General features: G+C 41.4%; 2 protein-coding genes across 2 annotated transcripts; both read left to right on the top strand.

The window, feature by feature from the left end:
• Positions 1–4,177: 4,177 nt before the first annotated feature.
• Positions 4,178–11,340, top strand: LOC132779333 (C-type lectin-like). Its single transcript, XM_060783025.2, has 5 exons — positions 4,178–4,254; positions 5,822–5,913; positions 6,157–6,297; positions 10,369–10,483; positions 11,152–11,340. Exons 1-5 carry the CDS (start codon positions 4,188–4,190, stop codon positions 11,217–11,219), a joined length of 483 nt encoding a protein of 160 aa, XP_060639008.2. The 5' UTR covers positions 4,178–4,187; the 3' UTR covers positions 11,220–11,340.
• Positions 11,341–14,952: 3,612 nt separating this feature from the next.
• LOC132779332 (C-type lectin BfL-2-like) lies at positions 14,953–22,224 on the top strand. Its single transcript, XM_067469470.1, has 6 exons — positions 14,953–14,983; positions 16,916–16,996; positions 18,975–19,066; positions 19,318–19,458; positions 21,207–21,321; positions 21,990–22,224. The coding sequence occupies exons 2-6, from the start codon at positions 16,930–16,932 to the stop codon at positions 22,055–22,057; spliced, it is 483 nt and encodes a 160-aa protein (XP_067325571.1). The 5' UTR covers positions 14,953–14,983; positions 16,916–16,929; the 3' UTR covers positions 22,058–22,224.
• The last annotated feature ends 921 nt before the right edge of the window (positions 22,225–23,145 follow it).

The raw sequence follows: 23,145 nt of genomic DNA, 5'->3' as shown, positions 1-23,145 counted from the left end.
AGATGGTCTGGGAAGATGAAAATAATGGAGTTGCACACCTGGGAGAAAGCCAACCAAGTATGAATACTTGCCTCCTTTCAGATCCGGACAGGATTGTTCAATTTCATTCACAATACTTTACAATGTGTGTGTGCCAGCCTGAGCCAGTTTTACATAGGGCTTGTCTAAAATGACCTAACACCCCTATTTTTTTCGCAGGCACTTCTGACAGGGACGAGAGGCAGGGCCTTCTCAGTGGTGGCCTCTTGGCTATGGAACACCCTCCCTAGGGATATTAGATCAACCCTGTCCCTCCTGACGTTTTGGGAAAAAAAGTCAAAACCTGGCTCCTTGAACAAGCTTTTGCAAATACAGCATAATAGGTAAATAATAGGTAAATTTCTGTATACGAGCCCACATGATCTCTTCGTTCATCTGGAGAGGCCCTGCTCACGATCGAGGGACAGGGCCTTCTCGGTGGTGGCCCCACGACTCTGGAACTCCCTCCCCAAGGACATCAGGGAGGCCCCAACGTTGGCAGTCTTTAGAAGGAGCTTGAAAACATGTGTTCCAGTGTGCCTTCCCAGAATAAGGAATCCTAAGCAATATGTCCTTAACGCACTTTATGAGAGACTTCGAACTGTCTGCACGTCCACCTATCCCAAAACATTCCTCCTATTTCCCTTGGACTTGCCCAACATTTTTAAATTCTTACACTTGTCCCTGCCACATGTTTTCAAAATGTGTCGTGTTATTATTGTTTCACTTTTTATTGAGTTATTTATTGTTGTTTTGCTGTTGTTGTTTTATGTTGTATTTGGGCTCGGCCTCTTGTAAGCCGCACCGAGTCCTGCGTGAGATGGTAGCAGGGGCAGAGCTTTGAGGCAGAGAGTTCTACTGTTGCAGCTCTCATGGTCAGAAAGTTCTTCCTGGTGTTCAAGTGGAATCTCCTTTCCTGTAATTTAAGCCCATTGCGCTGAATTGTAGTCTTGGTAATAAGCACTTCTGACTGTATCTCGGCTGATATTTGGAGATATATTTGACAGAGAGAAGAATAAAGGCATTATGCAATGTGTAACAAGGAAATACACATTGTATACATGGAAATGCTGGGTTGGGGGTAATAGAAGAGCAGAGTTGGAAGAGACCGCATGGGCCATTTATTCCAACCCCCTACCATGAATGAAAAGCCCAATCAAAGCACGTCTGACAGATGGCCATCCAACCTCTGCTTAAAAGCCTCCAAAGAAGGAGCTTCCACTACACTCCAAGGTTGGAGAGTTCCCCTGTTGAACAGCTCTCATGGTAAGGAAGTTCTTCCTAATGTTCAGGTGGAATCTCCTTTTCTGTCATTTGAGCTGAATCTTAGTCTCCAGAGCAGCAGGAAACAAGCCTGCTCCCTTCTTCTTAAGACATGCTTCTGAATATTTAAATGTGGCAATCATGTCTCCCCTCAACCTGATTACTTTACTTCCCTGATCTAGACACTATTCTTCTTTTGATACAGTCGAAAACCACTTTGGCTTTTTTAGCTGCATCACATTTTGGTTCACACTGCATCACACTGTTGGGAGAAAAATTTAAAAAACAATGCATTTATAGCTTTGGGGTGGTAGTAAAATGCGGGGCTAGAGCCATATGTGACTGGAATATAAAGTCAAAAATGGTTGCAAACACAGGGCAGCATCTTCATGGCTCTTATGACTAGATTCAAATTTGTCATAGATAAGAACCAAGCCGTTGAAATAAATACTGCATTTCTTCTATTCTAAGAATGGAAGAATGTCTCTAAAATGCCTCTAAAATGGGGTGCATCTTACCATCACAGGATTTGCTTATGTATTTTGCAGGTGGTTGTGGTACTGAAATTAGGGTGCATCTTACAATCGATGGCAGCTTACAATAGAACAAATACAGTAGTACATAGCTTTAGATAAGATTAATAAAAACCTTACTAATTCCCAAGGGCAATCTGTTATTTTCCCTCACATCCTAAATTAAGTGATTTGGTGTACATTTCCTTATTTGAATAAAGGAATATGTAATTGTCCTTCTGTTCGGTTGATAGCTGATAAATAATCAGTCTAAGATTATGGGAAACGGAACCAGGATTTCCTTATTTCTTTATTGTTATATTGGACTATTATTACCAGTCAAAGGGTATATATAACCTAGAAAAGGTAGCGAGTGACTATTGGCAAAGAAGATCCCAGTACAGCTGTCCACTACAACTGTCCACTGAGGGAAAACCAACATCAGGTGAGTGACTGAGAAGATGTCCTGCAGGTCTTGAATGAAAGCGTTTCTCCAGGCTGTAGACTAGAGCAGACATGGGCAAACTTTTTGACCGGGAGGGTCGAGCAAGGAGAGAGTAGGGCTGGGTACACACTGGGTGGGGAGGGCCCGGCGGGGGGGGGGGGGGTAGGAGGAGGCAGAGCAGGACCTGAGTCATCCTCAGGTTGTCCTCCCAGCATACGGACGGAGCTGCTCACTCCATCCTTATGCCAGGAGAAAAGCAAGACATGCAGCAACTCTTCCTCGATCTTCAGGCTGTCCTCTTGGCATTATGCCGGGAGGAGGGTGAGACAGGCGGTGGCTGGGAATGCTCCAAAGGGCTCTCAGCCACTGTGTGCCTTCTTCGAGCTGTCCATCTGGCATCAGGATGGGACTGCTTGCCCTGTGCGAATGCCAGGAGGAGGATGAGAGACACGGCTGAGAGCACTCCGGAGGGCTCTGAGCTGCTATGTGCCTTTCTCGCCATTTATTTATTTATTTATTGGCATAAGGGCATGGCGGGCTGCCATGTCCTTTTGCTAAGAGGGCAGGGAAAATGAGGAGGGCCTGAAGCAAGCACCCAAGGTGCCAGGAAGGGCCAGGGTCATCCTCAGGTTGTCCTCCCAGCATAAGGACGGGACTGCTCACACTGTCCTTATGCCAGGAGGAGGATGAGACACATGGCTGAAAGCGCTCCAGAAGGCTCTAAGCTCCTATGTGCCTTCCTCCCCATCTGTTTGGCATAAGGGCATGGTTGGCTGCCATATCCTTTTGCCAAAAGGGCAGGGAAAATGAGGAGGGTCTGAGGTAAGCACCCAGGGGGCCGCAACCGGCCCCTGGCCCTTAGTTTGCCCATACCTGGACTAGAGCATGAAAAAGGAAGTGTTTAGTATTGTTTTGACACAAGAGCAATGTATAAGGGTTCAGCAATAACTATTTTTTAACTGAGCTGTAAGTCTCAAGTACAAGGGGAACAATATTTCTCATTCTATTAATATGGAGGGAAATGAGTAATTTCCCTGAGAACGGAAATAGGGAAAGTGCATGGAATTGACAAGAATACTGCATTTTCTGGATAGCTCAGTATCAAGAACAAATCCTAATTAAGTGATGAAAATGCCAAGAGAGCAAGTACAAAGAATGTAGAATCCAGGTGGTTTCTTCACACAGGAAATAATTTCACCATATGTTTTCTGCATCCTGCAGACAAACTTGGCAGGGTGCAGTAGCCACTCTTCGGTAAATACTTAAGAGCAAAACCAGGCTTTCTGGAATGCAATGGGTGGAATCATGAGCCATAAAAGTCATAGAATCATAGAATCAAAGAGTTGGAAGAGACCTCATGGGCCATCCGGTCCAACCCCCTGCCAAGAAGCAGGAATATTGCATTCAAATCACCCCTGACAGATGGCCATCCAGCCTCTGTTAAAAAGCTTCCAAAGAAGGAGCCTCCACCACACACACTGTTTTGATCATCTTTATGACATGACAACAAAACAAGACAGTTGTTTTCATTGAAGTTGTATGGAATAAAAGTCTGTATGCAGAGTTGTGCATCGATTGTGCCATTCAGTCCTTGTATCAGCATTGTGCGTCCTGATGTATCTCTACATTTTCAACAGCTCCTCACAAGCAATTATACTACAGGAACCTTGAATGGAATATAGATGTTCTACATGGGGAGGATGTCCACACATTTCCATATGAAGACATCAATAGGCATAAACAGAACCATGATTTCAACCCATACATTCCCAGCAGATTATATCCATGTTCACCCTCACTACAGTTTTTCATCTAATAGCAGCAATAAAAGACATATTGCTTCATAACGTATTTAGTTACTTCCCGCTGTTTCACCATCTATTATTCACTGACTATGGCTCTTGAATGTCTTCTTCCCCAATTCACTCTCCTTAGAAGTCATCAAGAAGATGGGAATCCTTACCTGTGCCAGTCTCTGCCTTTTTGGCCTTCTGCTCTCCAGTCCTTTTCCTGGTGGTAAGTCCCTTTAGGAAACATCAAGATTATATTTACAGATAATTGATGAGATGGATTAAAAGTAGCTAAAGATAGCTCTTACTAATCTTCATATACTTTAAGCCAAATTCTTCTTTCAAGAGATCTCAATCAGGTTAAGCAAACACAGTTATTGCCATCTCACAAAGTCTGGTTTCTACTAAACCAATGATGAATTCTCAGGCTGTGACTTTTTAATCTTGGAACCCTCCTTTCCACCTTCTAAAGTTGTTTCAAATATCCACACATATAATCTCTTTCTAGTGGGTGCAATATTGTGATTTTCACTAACCCCCAGAAATCATAGAGAAAGTTGTTGTTAACTATAACACAGCCTAACAAAAATATTTCTTGGTGTCTTGGTTATTAGGTCTGTTCCTGGTTTATTTGGGATGCTGATTCAGAAAATTGCATAGAATAGATCACATCAGCTCTAGTTTTTCATATATATATGATTATGATTTTCTGTGGGCGAGCAGATTAAGACTGGTATTTACCATATGTTCAGTATCTCAAAAACTAGACTAGATTGGAGAAAATTGATAGGAGCCCACGGTGTCGCAATGGGTTAAACTCTTGTGCCAGCAGGACTGAAGACTGATAGGTCAGAAGTTCAAATCCAGGGAGGATGCAGATGAGCTCCCTCTGTCAGCTCCAGCTCCCCATGTGGGGACATAAGAGAAGCCTCCCAAAAGGATGGTAAAATATCAAAACATCCGGGCATTCTCTGGGCAACATCCTTACAGATGGCCAATTCTCTCACACTAGAAACAACTTGCAGTTTCTCAAGACTCCCCTGACACACACAAAAAAGGAGAAAATTGTGCCATTTTTCAAATCAGCAACAGGTCAAACATTTGAGGCAAGAAAATGTGTGCTGGCCAGTGTAATGTGGGATGGGTCAAATGATCTGTTCCCAGTACACAGACCATAGCAGAAAGGACCTGGTGAGAAATTTTAAAGAAGAATTAACCACCGTCCATCCATCGCAGCAAGCTGCATCATTTGTTTATTTATGATGTGCATAAGTGCCAGTCCAGTGACCCATAAGATCCTGAGCACAGATCCATTTGGCTTTTCCAAAATGGGTTACACAGAATCACCTATTATGTGGCTTAGTGTGCTTTACCTTGTGTTTTATTTCACATGAAAAATTCTCCAAACCTTAGTATAGGCCTCTTCAACCTGCGACCTTCAAGATTTTGTGGTCTCCAGCTCCCCAAAGCCCTTACCCGGTTGAATTCTGGGAGCTGTAATCCAAAACACCTGCTGAGCTGCAGGCTGCAGAGGCTTGTGTACCTGAAATAAAAATGGACAACTGTGTCCCACCCACAACCCGATGTTGATGTATCTAACCTCCATCAGTCTTAGGCACTATGGTAAATTGTTGAGGACTTGTATGACGGAGGCTGGAGGGTACGCAACACCCACAGGATCACAAAATGTCCATCAGTAAACTAGATCTGCCATATTCCCCTACTTAAGAGACAACATTGATAATCTCTTCAACCATAACTTGTCCTCCATTCCTCTCCCTTTCCTCTTGCAGCGGAGGCTGCTTCCTGTGCCAGAGACTGGATGCAACACCAAGGGAATTGTTATGCGTATTTTGACTACAAGTCGACATGGGCAGAAGCTGAGGTAGGAAACATTTCCGACAACTTGGGAGTCTAAGCTCTGTTACCTTCGCCTCGTGGTTCTCAAGGAATCCAGAATTCCGATGGTTAACATCTTTAAGTATGGATTATACCAGGGTAGTGGGGGATAGCGAACTTCATAGAAAGCAGTGAAGTCAACGAGCTCTTTGCAGTGCCCTTATTCCCATGTAGGAAGGTGATTGTGTGAATAACATTCATTCCCCATCCCTTCCTTCTCTACCCTCAGATGGACTGCCAGAGCTATGGCCGTGGGGCCCATCTTGCCTCTGTTCTCAGCGCGGCAGAGACAGCTCTCGTTGCCAACTACATCGCAACTTACCAAAAAGAGAAAAGCAATGTCTGGATTGGACTCCATGATCCCCGCCACGTGAGCTTCTACCTTGCCTTATTTTGCTCAGGCATTCTCATCAGTAATTTATTGAGACTATTCCATTCAAAACACAACTCAAAAATACTTCCCATTGAATGGTCATATTCTCTTGGAATCTTTCCTTCTCTTGACATTTCCTTTTCAAATACCCTGAGAGAGAATACCATATATAATCTGAGTTTTTGAGCCCCTTTTTGGGTGAAACCCCCCCTCCCCTCAGATTACTCTGTTATTATTAATATTTTGTTACATTTATTATTTTACTCTATTTATTATTATTATTATTATTATTACATTTCCATTATTTTACTCTATTATTTTATTACATATATTATTTTACTCTATTATTAGTTTACATGTATTTAACTCTCTTTATTATTGTTGTTATTATTATATTTATTGTTTTACTCTATTATTGTTACATTTATTATTTTACTTTATTATTATTATTATTATTATTATTATTATTATTATTATTCTAACCTTATTCAATGCAAATGTGCTTATGCATCCTTCCAATAATAATAAAGAGAGTAAAATAATGAATGTAAGAAAAATAATATTAAAGTAAAATAATGGAAATGTAATAATAATAAAGAGAGTAAAATAATAATTATTGTTACTATTACATTTCCATTATTTTACTCTAATAATGCAATCCAGTATTAGCCTGGTTTGACCCTGCTTAGTTTAAAAGACCAGACAGGATAGTGTGCCTTTAGGGCAGTGTTTCTCAACCTGGGGGGGGGGGGGGGGTTGTGAGGACATGTCAGAGGAATCTTCAAAGACCATCTGAAAACACAGTATTTTCTGTTGGTAAAGGGGGTTCTGTGTGGGAAGTTTGGCTCAATGTATCATTGGTGGAGTTCAGAATGTTCTTTGACTGTAGGTTAACTATAAATCCCAGCAACTACAACTCCCAAATATTAAGTCTATTTTCCACAAACTCCATCAGTGTTCACATTTGGGCATATTGAATATTTGTGCCAAGTTTGGTCCAGATCCATCCTTGTTTGAGTCCACAGTGCTCTCTGGATGTAGGTGAGCAACAACTCCAAAACTCAAGGTCAGTGCCCACCAAACCCAGTATTTTCAGTTGGTCATGGGAGTTCTTTGTGCCAAGTTTGGTTCAATTCCATCATTGGTGGAGTTTAGAATGCTCTTTGATTGTAGGTGAACTATAAATTTATAAATTCGAGCAACTACAACTCCCAAATGAGAAAAATATAAATCCTCCCCCCCCCCCCCCCCAAATCCCACAAGTATTCAAATTTGGGCATATTGGGTATTTGTGCCAGATTTGATCAAGTAAATGAAAATACATCCTGCACATCAAATATTTACATTACGGTTCATAACAGTAGCAAAATGACAGTTATGAAGTAGCAACAAAAATAATTTAAGATCTTCTGGGGAGGCCCTGCTCTCCTCGCAGATGTGTTTGGCCTTCTCAGCGGTGGCTCCTTGACTGTGGAACGCCCTGCCTAGAGAGATAAGATTGGCCCCCTTCCTCCTGACTTTTCGAAGAATGGTGAAAACCTGGCTTTTCGAACAGGCCTTCCCAAATACGGCATAGATATACGATACCATGGAACCACTGACGACGCATCTGGATAATGATTTGATATGGAGACGCTTATAATAATATTTTTAATGTTTGTACGGTTTTTATATTTTTATATTGTCTGCTAGTGTTTTTTTTAGATAAAATTTTATTACATTTTATAAACAATTATACAAGGAAAGAGGGAGAACAATTAGGAATAGGAAAGTAGGAAAGAAAGAAGAGATTCAAATACAACAACTAAAAACAAACATCCAACAAAAATTCACCTTAAAAAAGAGAGTTAAAAAATTCTACATTCAATATTTTGTCCTTTAAGAATTTTGTAAAAAAAAAATGGGGCCATTTGGTGCATAAATATTGCATACCAAAATTTTTGATTCTCCTATTGATACGCTGACTCCCAGAATTCTTCCTTCCTGATCTTTAAATTCTAATTTTGATTTTAAAGATTCCCTAATATAAGTTACTACTCCCCTCTTTCCGTAATTTTCTATTAGTTAAGTGGGGTATGTGTCTCTGGGAGATATGCGTTTCTTGAAGGGCTATGATGTCATAGTTGCCTTGTTGTAGTATAGTAAAGAGTTTTTTTCCGTTTTTGCGGGGAATTAAGGCCATTCACGTTATTTGTATAACATTTTATTTGTTGATCACTCATCATCATCATTTTTTTCATTATCAGTCCGAGTCCCTGTGCCACCTGTGTCTTCATCCAAATTACTTAGTGCAGTCGCCCCTTGTATCTGAGCTTCATCCTCGTCATCGTTATCCAGAGATCCGGGTCTTGGCCTTTTCTTCTGGTTTCCTTTTTTGGGAGATATTCCCTTCTTGTCTTTCTTCGTTTCTTTCATCAAATTGTCATAAAAGGCTTTAGCCTTATTCTCGGACGTCAACCAATATTTTTCTTCTTTGTAGGTTGTCATTATACCTTTGTAGCGCTCCCAACGAAATCCGATCTGCCTTTTCTTCAATTCTTCCGTTAGAAAGAAATATTTTCTTCTTCTGTTTAGGACAGTTTGCGGATATTCTTTGAGCATCACTACCTTCGTTCCTTTGTGGAATATTGGTTTCCTGTTGTTATTGTAGAGAATATTGTCTCTTGTTCTTCTTTTTATGAATTGCACTACAATATCTCTCAGTGCTTTATTTATCTTTGAGTAGTTAGCAATGATTCTGAAGATTTTATCTACTTCTTTACCCATTTCGTCTTTTGTAGAATCCGTATATGAGACTAAGATTTTGAGAACATTTGATCTTAGGTCTTCTTTCGGATCTTCCCATACATTCCTTAACCTTAACTGAAAGTCAAATTCCGTCTGCTGGAGCTTTTCCTGTTCTCGCTGCAGTTTCTCTTGTTTCTTATTCAGCTCTTTCATCTTCTTTTTTATTTTGCTCTGGTTCTCCTCTATTTTCTCCTTATCTTTCTTTAATTCTTTCATTTCATCACATAATTGGCTTACTTATTTCTTTATTACCCCAAATTCTTCTTTGATTTCCCTTTTCATCTCTTTCCATTCCTTCTGTATCGACTTATAATTTGCTTCTTGTTTCTCAGCTATCCCATGCACTTCTTCTTGCACTGAGTCTTGTTTTTTGGATAGTTTCTGAATCTCCTTCAATATATCTTTCATTTTTATTTCTTCTGAACCTTGGGACCCTCTTCTCATGGTGGTAGTCAATTTCATTTCTTTGTCTTTATCCATTTTAACTTTACGGGTTGTCACTTTTAAATGTTTCTCTTCTTCAATAAGCGGAGTTTTCTTTCCTTGTAGTCTTCTTAATGGTAGGCGGGGGTGACAACAGTTTTTACAGCCTTTTGGCTGCTTCTTGCGGAGAGGTTTGCTACCCTCGCTCCGTCCGGATCCACTTTACCCCCCTCCCTTGAGGGGTGGGAGATTTCATTGGGAGCTGGAACCTGCCATCGGGTTTAGCACACCTTCGGAACTTGATCCGTCCAAGGGTGGGGAGCTATCGCTCTACCTAACCCCTCAACGTGATACTCCCTCTGAGGAGCTCTCAGAGGGACCGTCCTGTCACCATCTTCCCCCACCGGAAGTCCTTTGTCTGCTAGTGTTTTAACGGTATGTTATTATTTTTTTAATTATTGTAATTGTTTGGCATCAAATTGTTGCCAATTGTTAACCACTCCAAGTCGCCCTGGGCTGAGAGGGGCGGTATAGAAATGTAGTAAATAAATAAATAAATTTATGGTTTGGGGCCACCACAACATTAAGGAGTTGCAGCATTAGGAAGGTTGAGAAACTGCTTTAGGGTATTTATGCCAATATTCTGAGTGTATTTTCCCCAAACACACACATTTCTGTATTTATTATTTTTGGAGTGCAAATTAGACTACAAAACAATGAGTAGTGTGAATATAGTTATATCATTGATGTCCAGTTGAGTTACAAGTTTTGGATGGACAAGTCTGTACAAATCTTTGGGCCTGAGAAAATCATCTTTATCTCTGCTAATCACAAAATATGTCTTTCTGATTTCTACAGAATCGCAGGTGGAGGTGGTCTGATGACTCGGTCTACAATTACAGGGCTTGGTACACAAATGAGCCAAACAACCTTGCCAATGCTGAATACTGTGTGGAGTTGATTCTAGCCAGAAGTAAGTGAATGCTTTCTTGAGGGCTTAATGCAAAGATTCCTCTGTGACATAACTGCTGTCCTAGATCTAGATCAGTAATCGTCGAACTCAGTTTGACCATTATCTAAGGTAGCTGGGACTGGTGGGAAGTGAAGATAAAAACGGCTTCAGCACCAACCTTAGAGCAACCTAGAAGTTCAAGATGAATTCCTTTTCATTTTTGTTCTAGATTTTACATCAGTGGTTCTCAACCTGTGGTTCCCCAGATGTTTTGGCCTTCAATTCCCAGAAATCCTAACAGGTGGTAAACTGGCTGGGATTTCTGGGACTTGTAGTCCAAAACACCTGGGTACCCACAGGTTGAGAACCACTGTTCTATGGTGTCTCTAGCCAATGGCTCTACCTATTTTTCTTTTAGTTTGGGGGCCATTTTCAAGTATTTTTTTGTCCCCAAATAGGCCACAACTGCCAGAGAATCCTGCTAAGACCCTCCAAAACAAATAAAAATGGGAGGGGCGGGGCTGAAAATGGTGATCAAAAGTGGCATGTTGAGGTAGCCTGCAGACCAGGCACAGAAAAGGTCCTCAATGCCTGTACATCTGATGGTTTTCCAGTTAATGACAATTGTTAATTATTTTGGCATTTTGTATGTGTGTGTGTGTGTGTGTTAACAACTTCTTCTATTTTAGGTTATAAAGAGTGGAACGATAGGTCATGTCAAACTTCTAATACTTACATCTGCAAGTATGAACTCTAGAGAAGATGGCAGCTTCCAGCGAAGCCTTCTTGAACGTTGAACGCTTGGATCAACTGGCTTCAGATGCTGTTACCTCTTCCCAGTCCAGCAAGCAGTCGACCTCCACCTTCTGCTTCTTTGGACTTCCTTTCTGATAGCAGCAGAAAATTAATAAATCCCCTCTTGTGTGTGCACTGGCTGTTTTTTTTTCTCCTGACATTCAAAAAGATTGTTGTTCCAAAGACCCCTCTTGGGTGCTACAAGGACGAGAACTCTTCTGGACATTTCTGCTTCAATTCAAAACGGGAAACTTGGACAGGACAGCTTTTCTCCAAGCCCTTCCAGAAAGGCCCTATATCCCAGGATTTGATTCTAGGTTTTCTGTTTATCCCAGATTACCTGGCTGTGTGGACTTACATAATCCATCTTAAAGCGGAAAACCTGGGATCGGATCCTGGAATATAGTGCCTGTCTGGAAGGGCCCTGAGTCTGGAATTGAAAGTTTATCATGCTCCAAATCCATTTTCTTCTTAACCATTCAAGGCAGCATTTCTCAACTCTAGGGTTGGGACCCCTGGGGGGTTGTGAAGGGGTCTCAGAGGGGTCATCAAAGGCCATCAGAAAACACAGTATTTTCCATTGGTCATGGGGGTTCTCTGTGGAAAGTCTGGCCCAATTCTATCATTGGTGGGGTTCAGAATGCTCTTTGATTGTAGGTGAACTATAAATCCCAGCAACTACAACTCCCAAATGTCTATTTTCCCCAAACTCCACCAGTGTTCACATTTGGGCATATTGAGAATCCATGCCAAGTTTGGTCCAGATCTATCATTGTTTGAGTCCACAGTGCTCTCTGTATTTAAGTGAACTACAATTCCAAAACTCAAGGTCAAGGGCCACCAAAACCTTCCAGTATTTTCTGTTTGTCATGGGTGTTCTGGTGCCAAGTTTGGTTCAATTTCATAGTTGGTGTTCAGAATGCTCTTTGATTGTAGGTTAAACTATAAATCTCAGCAACTACAGCTCCCAAATGACAAAATCAATCCCCTCCCCAAACCCAGCAATATTCAAATTTGGGCGTATCGGGTATTTGTGCCAAATTTGGTCCAGCGAACAAAAATACATCCTGCATATTGCATATTTACAATACGATTGGAGGCAATATGTAAACATTCCAAGATAGGAATATAGGTTGAATCAAGTATACTCAAAAGGGTAAGCCTCAGAGACATAGGCAGGGTTATGCTAATATGAACAGCAATAAAAATGATAGAAACAGTATAGTCCAAAAGAGTATATTCCAAATGTAACAAATAATCCATGAATTTCAAAGTACAAAGATAAAAACACAAGATCCAAGGATGCAAAATCCAAAAGAACAAGACAACATAGAGATCCAATATCCAGAACAGGAACCTGGCAAAACTTGAAGCATGAAGCTAGAAACCCACTTGGAAACAAAATGTTCAGACTGAGCTAAAATCCTTTCCCCGTCTCATATAAAGCCTTTCTTGTATCATGTTTGCCTTTCCAACCAGATGAGGATTTTTTATCTCTCTTTTCCAGAAGACAGGCTGACCTTTGACGAGCTTGAGAACTTTCCCTTAGTTTACAAACTTCTTGTCTTCTATCTTCAATCTCATTAACTTCTTCACCTGACAAATCATCCTTAGAAGACAGTTTCTCAGAGAAAGGCTGCTATGGGCCCCTTTCGGGAATTTGCCCTTGAGAATCTACAGGAGAAGCACTCTGTTTGTGAGAAGCCTTGGGTCTCTCGGCAAAGCCAGAACCAGGCCTTTCAACAAGGCCAGGACTTGACAACTCAGGCCCAAGAAAACCATCATCCCCATTGACCTTAGACACAGGTCCAGGAAAACCATCATCCCCATTGACATCAGACAAAATCACAGGCTGAACTACAACATCTAGTCAATTCGTGACAAACGGGGGAAACCCTGGTTTATTCTGAATTAATTCATTTTTTACCGGAGGTGTCGTATAAACCCAGACAGGTTCCGAGGTATGGGCCTGCCTGGATGGGACCTTAGACTCTATTTCCACTTCCTGATTTCTACAGCTCAGACCTCATTTAGCAGGACATACATGTGGGGTGGGAATCTACAAAAATGTGTTGATCCTATTATATTTGTTTTGCACATTTCAAATTATTTTTTTAGTTCTCTGAATTACCAGGCAAGGGAAACACACACCGCCCTGAATTCCTTGAAAGGGAACTGCCTCTGTGTACAAAGGGCTGCTTTTGTGGGAATTGGGCCATTGATTCAGCTGGGCTTCCTTTTCTGGTTGTGAGAAAGAAAGCCACAGATGCATAAGATCTGTTGAGGAACCTAGAATGGGCTCAATACCTGATAATAAGCACTTCTGGCTGTATCTTGACTGATATGTGGAGAAATATTTGACAGAGAGAAGAATAAATGCAGGATACAAAGAGTAACAAGGAAATACACATTGTATGCATGGAAATGCTGGGTTGGGGGTAATAGAATAGCAGAGCAGCATTTATTCCAACCCCCTACCATGAATGAAAAGCCCAATCAAAGCACCTCTGACAGATGGCCATTCAACCTCTGCTTAAAAGCCTCCAAAGAAGGAGCTTCCACTACACTCCAAGGTTGGAGAGTTCCACTGTTGAACAGCTCTCATGGTAAGGAATTTCTTCCTAATGTTCAGGTGGAATCTCCTTTCTGTCATTTGAGCTGAATCTTAGTCTCCAGAACAGCAGAAAACAAGCCTGCTCCCTTTTCTTTAAGACATACTTTCAAATGTTTAAATGTGGCAATCATGTCTCCCCTCAACCTTCTCTTCTACAGGCTAAACATATCCATCTCTTTAAACCACTCTTCATAGGATATGGTCTCCAAACCTTTGATCATTTTAGTTGCCTTCCTCTGGACATTCTCCAGATTAGAGTCAACATCCCTCTTGAATTGTGGTGCCCAGGACTGGACACAGTATTTCAGGAGAAGTCTGACCAAGGTAGAATAGAGGTCCACCATTACTTCCCCTGATCTAGAGATTGTTCTTCCTTTCATGCAGCCCAAGACCACACTGGCTTTTTTGGCTGCATCACATTGTTGGCTCACACTGCATCACACTGTTGGGAGAAGAATTTTAAAAACACAGCACATTTATAGCTTTGGAGAGGTAGTAAAATGCGGGGCTAGAGCCATATGAGACTGGAATATAAAGTCAAAAATGGTTGCGAAAACAGGACAGCATCTTCATGGTTCTTACGACTGGATTCAAATTTGTCATAGATAAGAGCCAAGCCATTGAAATAAATACTGTATTTCTTCCATTCTAAGAATGGAAGAACACCTCTAGAAATTGGGTGCATCTTACAATCACAGGTCTCTCTTATGTGTTTTGCTGGTGGTTGTGGTACTAAAACAGGGCGCAGCTTACAATCAATGGAAGTGTACAATAGTAGAAACACAACAGTACATAGCATTCGAAAAGATTAATAAGAGCCCCACTGATTCCCAAGGGTACACTGTTATTTACCCTCACACCTTAAATAAAGAGGGGTGTCTAGGTGTACATTTCCTTATTTGAATAAGGGAGTATGTGATTGTCCTTCTGATAGCTGATAAATAATTGGTCCAAGAGCATGGGAAACTGACCCAGGATTTCCTCATTCCTTTATTGTTATATTGGACCATTGTTACCGGTCAAAGAATATATATAACCTAGAGAAGGTAGTGAGTGACCATTGGCAAAGAAGATCCCAGTACATCTGTCCACCGAGGGGAAACCAGCATCAGGTGAGTGACTGAGGAGATGTCCTGCAGGTCTTGAGTGGAAGCATTTCTCCAGGTTGTAGACTAGAGCATGAAAAAGAAAATGTTTAGTATTGCTTTGAGACAAAAGCAACGTATAAGGGTTCAGCAATAACTATTTTGAGTTGTGAGTTTTCTAGGCTATATGGCCATGTTCCAGAAGCATTCTCTCCTGATGTTTTGCCCACGTCTATGGCAGACATCCTCAGAGGTTGTGAGGTCTGTTGGAAACTAGGAAAATTGGGTTTATATATCTGTGGATTGTCCAGGGTGGGAGAAAGAGGTCTTGTCTACTTGAGGTAAGAAGCCAGACCTTGAAATGGCTAGGCCATTAAATCCTAATCAAGGTGGCTGAGGGACTTCAACATCCATGCCAAGACCACCCTATCAGGAGCAGCTTAGGACTTCATGTCTTCCATGGCATCCATGGGGCTGTCCCAATGGGTATCTGGCCCTACTCACAGTGCGGGACACACACTAGATTTGGTTCTCTGCCAGGGATGGGAGGAAGGTGGCAGTGTGGAGGAGCTGTCCCTAGCTCTGTTGCCATGGACCATCACCTGATCAGGTTTAGACTTACTGCCCCCTCAACCTCCACAGGGGTGAAGGACCTATTAAGATTGTCCGCCCCAGGAGGCTTATGGATCCGGATGGATTCCTGACAGCTCTTGGGGAGTTCCCCGCCACCTCAGTAGGCGATCCTGTTGATCCTCTGGTCACTCTCTGGAATGGGGAGATGACTAGGGCAATAGACACGATTGCTCCGGAATGCCCCCCTCTCAAGTAGCCGAGCTAAACCAGCTCCTTGGTTCATTGAGGAGCTGGCAGTGATGAAGTGAAGGAATAGGAGACTAGAGGGCTTGTGGCATTCGGATCCGAGCAAGTCAAATCAAATACGGCTAGAAGCCCTTTTAAGGGCACATGCCACGGCAATAAAGGCTGCACAGAAATCCTTCTGGCAGCCAAGATTGCATCTCATCATCATCATCATCATCATCATCATCATCATCATCATCATATTTAAGTACTTATTAATCGCCCTCCATCCGAGAATGCTCTAGGCAATTTACAGCTAAATTGTAAAAGATAAAATACATACATACAGAAATTAAAAATTAACAGAGATCGAATGCTCTAGTAAAAAGCCAAGTCTTGAGTGCTACAGTAAAAGATCCTAAGTCACGCATGGCTCTCAAACAGGGCGGCAAGGAATTCCATAAGGCAGGGGCAGAAATAGAAAAAGCCCTGCGTCTGGTATTTTCCAAGTGCACTTCTCTAGGACCCGGTATATGGAGTAAGTCATGTTGGGCTGGTTGTTGCAACCTCCGATGATAGGAGAAGGAGAGGCGGTCCCTAAGGTATGATGGACCCTGGCCGTAAAGGATTTTAATGGTCAGAATTAACATCTTAAACAGGCCACGGTACTCAGTTGGAAGCCAATGTAAATGTCGCAGCACTGGTGTTATATGGCTTTTCATGGGCGTTCTTGTGAGTAACCTGGCTGCCGCATTCTGAACAATATGGAGCTTTCGGGTCATAGACATCGGAAGGCCAACATACAGGGCGTTGCAATAGTCCAGCCTAGACATGACCGTGGCATGGATGACAGTTGCCAGAGCCTCAACCGATAGAAAGGGTGCCAATTGCCTCGCTTGTCGTAGATGGGAAAAGGCCTGTTTGCTGGCAGCAGTGACCTGAGCTTCCATTGTCATCTGCAAGGAACCGTTTGGCAGAGCTGTTCCGAGTTGTCAGAGGCCTATTAAATCCTGCCTCTCAAGACGGGAGCCCTGACAACTCGGCAGCTCGCTGTGAAGCATGTTGCTTCATAACGTATTCAGTTGCTCCCCACTGTTTTACCATCTGTTGTTCACTGAATATGTCTCTTAAAGGTCTTCTTCTCCAACTCACCCTCCTTAGAGGTCATCGAGAAGATGGGACTCCTTACCTATGCCAGTCTCTGCCTTTTTGGCCTTCTGCTCTCCAGTCCTTTTCCTGATGGTAAGTTCCTTTAGGAAACATCAATATATTAAGAGTTAATTGGAGAGATCCAGTAAAAGCAGTTAGAGAGAGCTCTTACCAATCTTCATATACTTTAAACCACATTCTTATCTCAAGTGATCTCAGTCAGGTTAACCAAACAGACTTTGTGCTGTCTCACAAAGTCTGGTTTCCACTAAACCAGAAGTGAATTCTCAGGCTGTGATTTTTAAAATCTTAACACATATAATCTCTTTCCAGTTGGCCCAATTTTATGTTTTTCTTTAACCCAGAAATCAGAGAGAATAATTTTGTTAACTATAACACAGCCTAACAAAAAAAGATCTTGGTCTGTTCCTGCTTTATTCAAGGTGCTGATTCAGAAACTTGCATTGAATAGATCGCATCAGCTCCAATTTCTCATATACCATCATCATCATCATTTAATAACTTATTAATCGCCCTCCATCCAAGAATGCTCCAGGCGATTTACAGCTAAATTACAAAAGATAAAATACATACATACAAAAATTAAAAATCAACAGAGATCGAATGCTCTAGTAAAAAGCCAGGTCTTAAGTGCGAGAGTAAAAGGCCCAAAGTCACACATGGCTCTCATGTATATGATTATGGTTTTCTGTGGGTGAGAAGATTAAGACTGATATATTTCATATGTTCAGTATCTCAAAAACTAGAGTGGATGGGAGAAAATTTGTGCCATTTTTGAAATCAGCAGGTCAAAAATACCCAGGCACAGGTCTAACATTTGTGGCAACAATATGTGTGCTGGCCAGTGTAATGTGGGATGGATCAAATGGTCTGTTCCCATTACATAGACCATAGCAAAAGGGACCTGGTGAGAAATTTTGAGGAAGAATTAGCCAGTGTCCATTCGCTACAGCACAGCTGCATCGTTTGTTAACTTATGATGTACATAAGTGTCAGTCCAGTGACACATGTTTAGCCTGAAGAAGAGAAGGCTGAGAGGAGATATAATAGCCATGTATAAATATGTGAGAGGAAGCCACAGGGAGGAGGGAGCAAGCTTTTTTTCTGCTTCCCTGGAGACTAGGACGCGGAACAATGGCTTCAAACTACAAGAGAGGAGATTCCATCTGAACACGAGGAAGAACTTCCTGACTGTGAGATCCGTTCAGCAGTGGAACTCTCTGCCCCAGAGTGTGGTGGAGGCTCCTTCTTTGGAAGCTTTTAAACAAAGGCTGAATGGCCATCTGTCAGGGGTGATTTGAATGCAATATTCCTGCTTCTTGGCGGGGGGTTGGACTGGATGGCCCATGAGGTCTCTTCCAACTCTTTGATTCTATGATTCTATAAGATCCTGAGCATCTATCTATTTGGCTTTTTCAAAATGGGTTAGACAGAATCACCTATTATGTGTCTTAGGCCCCTTCCGAACAGCTGAATAAAATCCCAGATTATCTGCTTTGAGTTGGAATATATTGCAGTGTGGACTCAGGTATTCCAGTTCAAAGCAGATATTGTGGGATTTGCTGCCTTAATATTCTGGGTTATATGGCTGTGTAGAAGGGCCCTTAGAGTATTTTACCTTGTGTTTTATTTCACATGAAAAATTCTCCACACCTTAGTATAGGCCTCTCCAACCTGCGACCTTCAAGGTTTTGAGGTCTCCAGTTCCCAGAAGCTCTTGCCGGGTTGTTCTGTTACAATGGTGAGGAATTCCAGGACCTGAAATCCAAAACACCTGGACGGCCTCAGGATGAAGAGGCTTATGTAGCTAACATAGTGATAACAACCTGTGGTCCCCCAGATGTTGATGTCTCTAACCTCCATCAGCCGTAGGCACTATGGTAAATTGTTGAGGGCTTGTATGACGGAGGCTGGAGAGCGCACAACACCCACAGGATCACAAAATGTCCATCAGTAAACTAGATCTGCCATATTCCCCTACTTAAGAGACAATATTGATAACCTCTTCAACCATAACTTGTCCTTCATTCCTCTCCCTTTCCTCTTGCAGCGGAGGCTGCTTCCTGTGCCAGAGACTGGATGCAAAACCAAGGGAATTGTTATGCGTATTTTGACTACAAGTTGACATGGGCAGAAGCTGAGGTAGGAAACATTTCCCACAACTTGGAGTCTAAGCTCTGTTATCTTCGCCTCATGGTTCTCAAGGAATCCAGAATTCAGATAGTTAACATATTTAAGCACAGATTAAACTAGGGTAGGGAGGGGATATCCAACTTCATAGAAAGCAGTGAAAGCAGTGAAGTCAAAAAGCTCTGGCAGTGCTCTTATTCCTATGTGGGAAGATGATTGTGTGAATAACATTCATTCCCTATCCCTTCCTTCTCCATCCTCAGATGGACTGCCAGAGCTATGGCCGTGGGGCCCATCTTGCCTCTGTTCTCACCAAGGCAGAGTCAGCTCTCATTGCCGACTACATTTCAACTTACCAAAAAGAGAAAAGCAATGTCTGGATTGGACTCAATGATCCCCGCCAGGTGAGCTTCTTCCTTACTCAAGCATTCTCATCAGCAATTTATTGAGACTTTGATGATTCCATTCAAGACACAACTGAAAAATACTAACCATTGAATGGTCATATTCTCTTAGAATCTTTCCTTCTCTGGACATTTCCTTTTCAAAGCCCCTGAGAGAGAAAATACCATATTTACTCGAGTATAAGCCAAATTTTCAGCCCTTTTTCTAGGCTGAAAAAAACCCCCCTTGGCTTATACTTGAGTCAAGGCCATTTATTATTCTACTCTGTTATTATTAATATTTTATGACATTTATTATTTTATTCTACTTATTATTACATTTATTACTTTTCTCTATTTATTATTGTTATTTTTACATTTATTATTTTACTCTTTTATTATCATTATTATTACATTTATTATTTTACTCTATTTTATTATTGTTATTATACTTATTATTTTACTCTATTATAGTTATTATTACATTTCCATTATTTTACTCTATTATAGTTATTATTACATTTCCATTGTTTTACTCTATTGTTATTGTTGCATTTATTATTTTACTCTATTATTATGGGAAGGATACGTAAGCACATTTACAGTGAAGAAGGTTAGAGTAATTACGGTAGTTAATCAGAGTTGGATAGTCTTATCTTAAATTACGGTTTTATGTAAATACTCAAAAACATTTAACCTACCGATGCCTCAGTTAATGTATTGATCTCTAGTTTTATTTTGAAATTTACCCATAGCTGCTGCATTTCCCACCCTCAACTTATTTATTTATTTATTTACTGTATTTGTATACCGCTTTTCTCAACCAATTGGCGACTCAAGGTGGTTTCCAACAAATCAGTATACATAGAACAGAATATAGATAAAAACATTAAACAATATAAAACTTCACAAAAGCAATAAAAGCAACATCATCAGTGTCTCATTATTCTCAAGCATTGTCCAATTCCATTGTCAGGTCATTCAATTTCCTATATTAGCTACTCTGTATTTGTAAACGCTTGCTCGAATAGCCACATTTTAACTTGCCTCCAAAATGTCAAGAGGGAGGGAGCAGATCTGATTTCCCTAGGGAGGGTGTTCTATAGCCGAGGGGCCACCACCGAGAAGGCCCTGTCTCTCGTCCCCGCCAAACGTGCTTGTGACGATGGCAGGACCTAGAGTAGGGCCTCCCCAGATAATCTTAAAGACCTCAGTGGTTCGTAAGGGGAGATATATTCGGACAGGTAAGTTGGGCCAGAACCGTTTAGGGCTTTATAGGCCAAAGCCAGCACTTTGAATTGGGCCCGATAGTAAACTGGCAGCCAGTGGAGCTTATACTCAAGTCAATACATTTCCCCAGTAAATGAAAATACATCCTGAATATCAAATATTTACATTATGGTTCATAAGACTAGCAAAATGACCGTTATGAGTAGCAATGAAAATAATTTCATGGTTGGGGGTCACCACAACATGAGGAACTGTATTAAGGGGTCACAGCATTAGGAAGGTTGAGAAACACTACTTTAGGGTATTTATGTCACTGTTCTGAGTGTATTTTCCCCAAACACACACATTTCTGTATTTATTATTTTTGGAGTGCAAATTAGACTACAAAACAATGAGTGGCATGGATATAGTTATATCATTGATGTCCAATTGAGTTACAAGTTTGAGAGTTTAGAATGGACAAGTCGGTACAAATCTTTGGACCTGAGAAAATCATCTTTATCTCTGCCAATCACAAAATCTGTCTTTCCGATCTACAGAATCGCAGGTGGAGGTGGTCTGATGAATCGGTCTACAATTACAGGGCCTGGCACATAAATGAGCCAAACAACCTTGCCAGTGCTGAATACTGTGTGGAGTTGCTTCTGCCCACAGGTAAGTGAATGCTTACCTGAGGTCTTAATACAAAGATTCCTCTGTGACATAATTGCTGGCCTAGATCTAGATCAGTAATGGTTGACCTGAGTTTGACCATTATCTAAGGTAGCTGGGACTAGTGGGAAGTGAAGATGAAAACACCTTCAGTACCAGCCTTAGAGCAACCTAGAATTTCAAGATGAATTCCTTTTCATTGTTGTTCTAAATCAGTGGTTCTCAACCTGTGCGTACCCAGATGTTTTGTCCATCAACTCCCAGATATCCTAACAGGTGGTAAACTGGCTGGGATTTCTGGGACTTGTAATCCAAAACACCTGGGGACCCACAGGTTGAGAACCACTGTTCTATAGGGTCTCTAGCCAATGGCTCTACCTATATTTCTTTTAGTTTGGGGGCCATTTTGAAGTAATTTTTTGTCCCCAAAATAGGCCACAACTGCCAGAGAACCCTGCTAAGACCCTCCAAAACAAATAAAAATGGGAGGGGGGGGAGCTTGAAAATGGTGATCAAAAGTGGCATGTTGAGGTAGCCTGCAGACCAGGCACAGAAAAGGTCCTCAATGCCTGTACATCTGATGGTTTTCCAGTTAATGACAATTAGTAATTATTTTGGCATTTTGTGTGTGTGTGTGTGTGTGTGTGTGTTAACAACTTCTTCTATTTTAGGTTATAAACAGTGGAACGATAGGTCATGTCAAACTTCTAATACTTACATCTGCAAGTATGAACTCTAGAGAAGATGGCAGCTTCCAGTGAAGCCTTCTTCAATATTGAACGCTTGGATCAACTGGCTTCAGATGCTGTTACCTCTTCCCAGTCCAGCAAGCAGTCGACCTCCAACTTCTGCTTCTTTGGACCTCCACTATGATGCCCAGCAGAAAATTAATAAACTCCCTCTTATGTGTGCATTGCATGGCATTCAAAAATATTGTTATTTGCAAATTCTCCTCTTGGGTGACTACAAGGGAGAGAACTCTTGTGGACATTTCTGTTTCAGTTCAGAATGGGAAACTTGGGCAGGACAGCTTCTCTCTGAGCACTTCCAGACAGGCTGTAGGATCTAATCCCAGGTTTTCTATTTATCCCAGATTATCTGGTAGTGTGGTCTCATATAATCCAATTTCAAGAGGGAGACCTGGGATCAGATACTGGAATATAGGGCCTGTCTGGAAGGGCCCTTGGTCTGGAATGGAAAGTTTCTCATGCTCCAATTCCACCTTCTTCTTAACTGTTCAAGGTCTAACAATTCCAATATCCTTTGCATCAATTACACCCCTACAGTTTTTGATAGTTTTTCTAAAACAAGAGTATGAAAGAGGTGACCTCCATTTCACACACTTGGCACACACGCCTAAAATCACATTCAGAGCACCTCCAACAGATGACCATCCAACCTCTGTTTAAAAGCCTCCAAAGAAGGAGCCTCCACCACACTCTGGGGAAGAGAGTTCCACTGCTAAACAGTTTTCCAACTCCTTGATTCATTTTGGTACTATAACTTAGTGAAAAATAACATCTCTATTAAGTGATATTACATTCTATGCAGAAGATGTCATTTCAGTGCAAAACAAGCATGTGTAAAAATTGGTCAAAATCAGTCCTGAATCGCAGAAGTTGGGAACAGAGGGAATCAAATGGCTAAAAGGACTCATTGTTTCTTTCAATAATAAGAAACTAAGTGAAGAAGTCCATTCTTACTGATACTGGGTACAAACATAAACTTCAAGTGATGATGTGACAAAAAGGCAAATTTAGATGACGTGATAGAATGCAACTAGAAGTGTCTGTTTGATTAAAAGACCTCTCAGTCGGTAGATGCTGA

This window comes from Anolis sagrei, chromosome 6, assembly GCF_037176765.1.
Source record: "Anolis sagrei isolate rAnoSag1 chromosome 6, rAnoSag1.mat, whole genome shotgun sequence".
Lineage (NCBI taxonomy): Eukaryota > Metazoa > Chordata > Lepidosauria > Squamata > Dactyloidae > Anolis > Anolis sagrei.
Note: the sequence above shows the minus strand (reverse complement) of the source record. Positions and strands in the feature narration are given on the sequence as shown.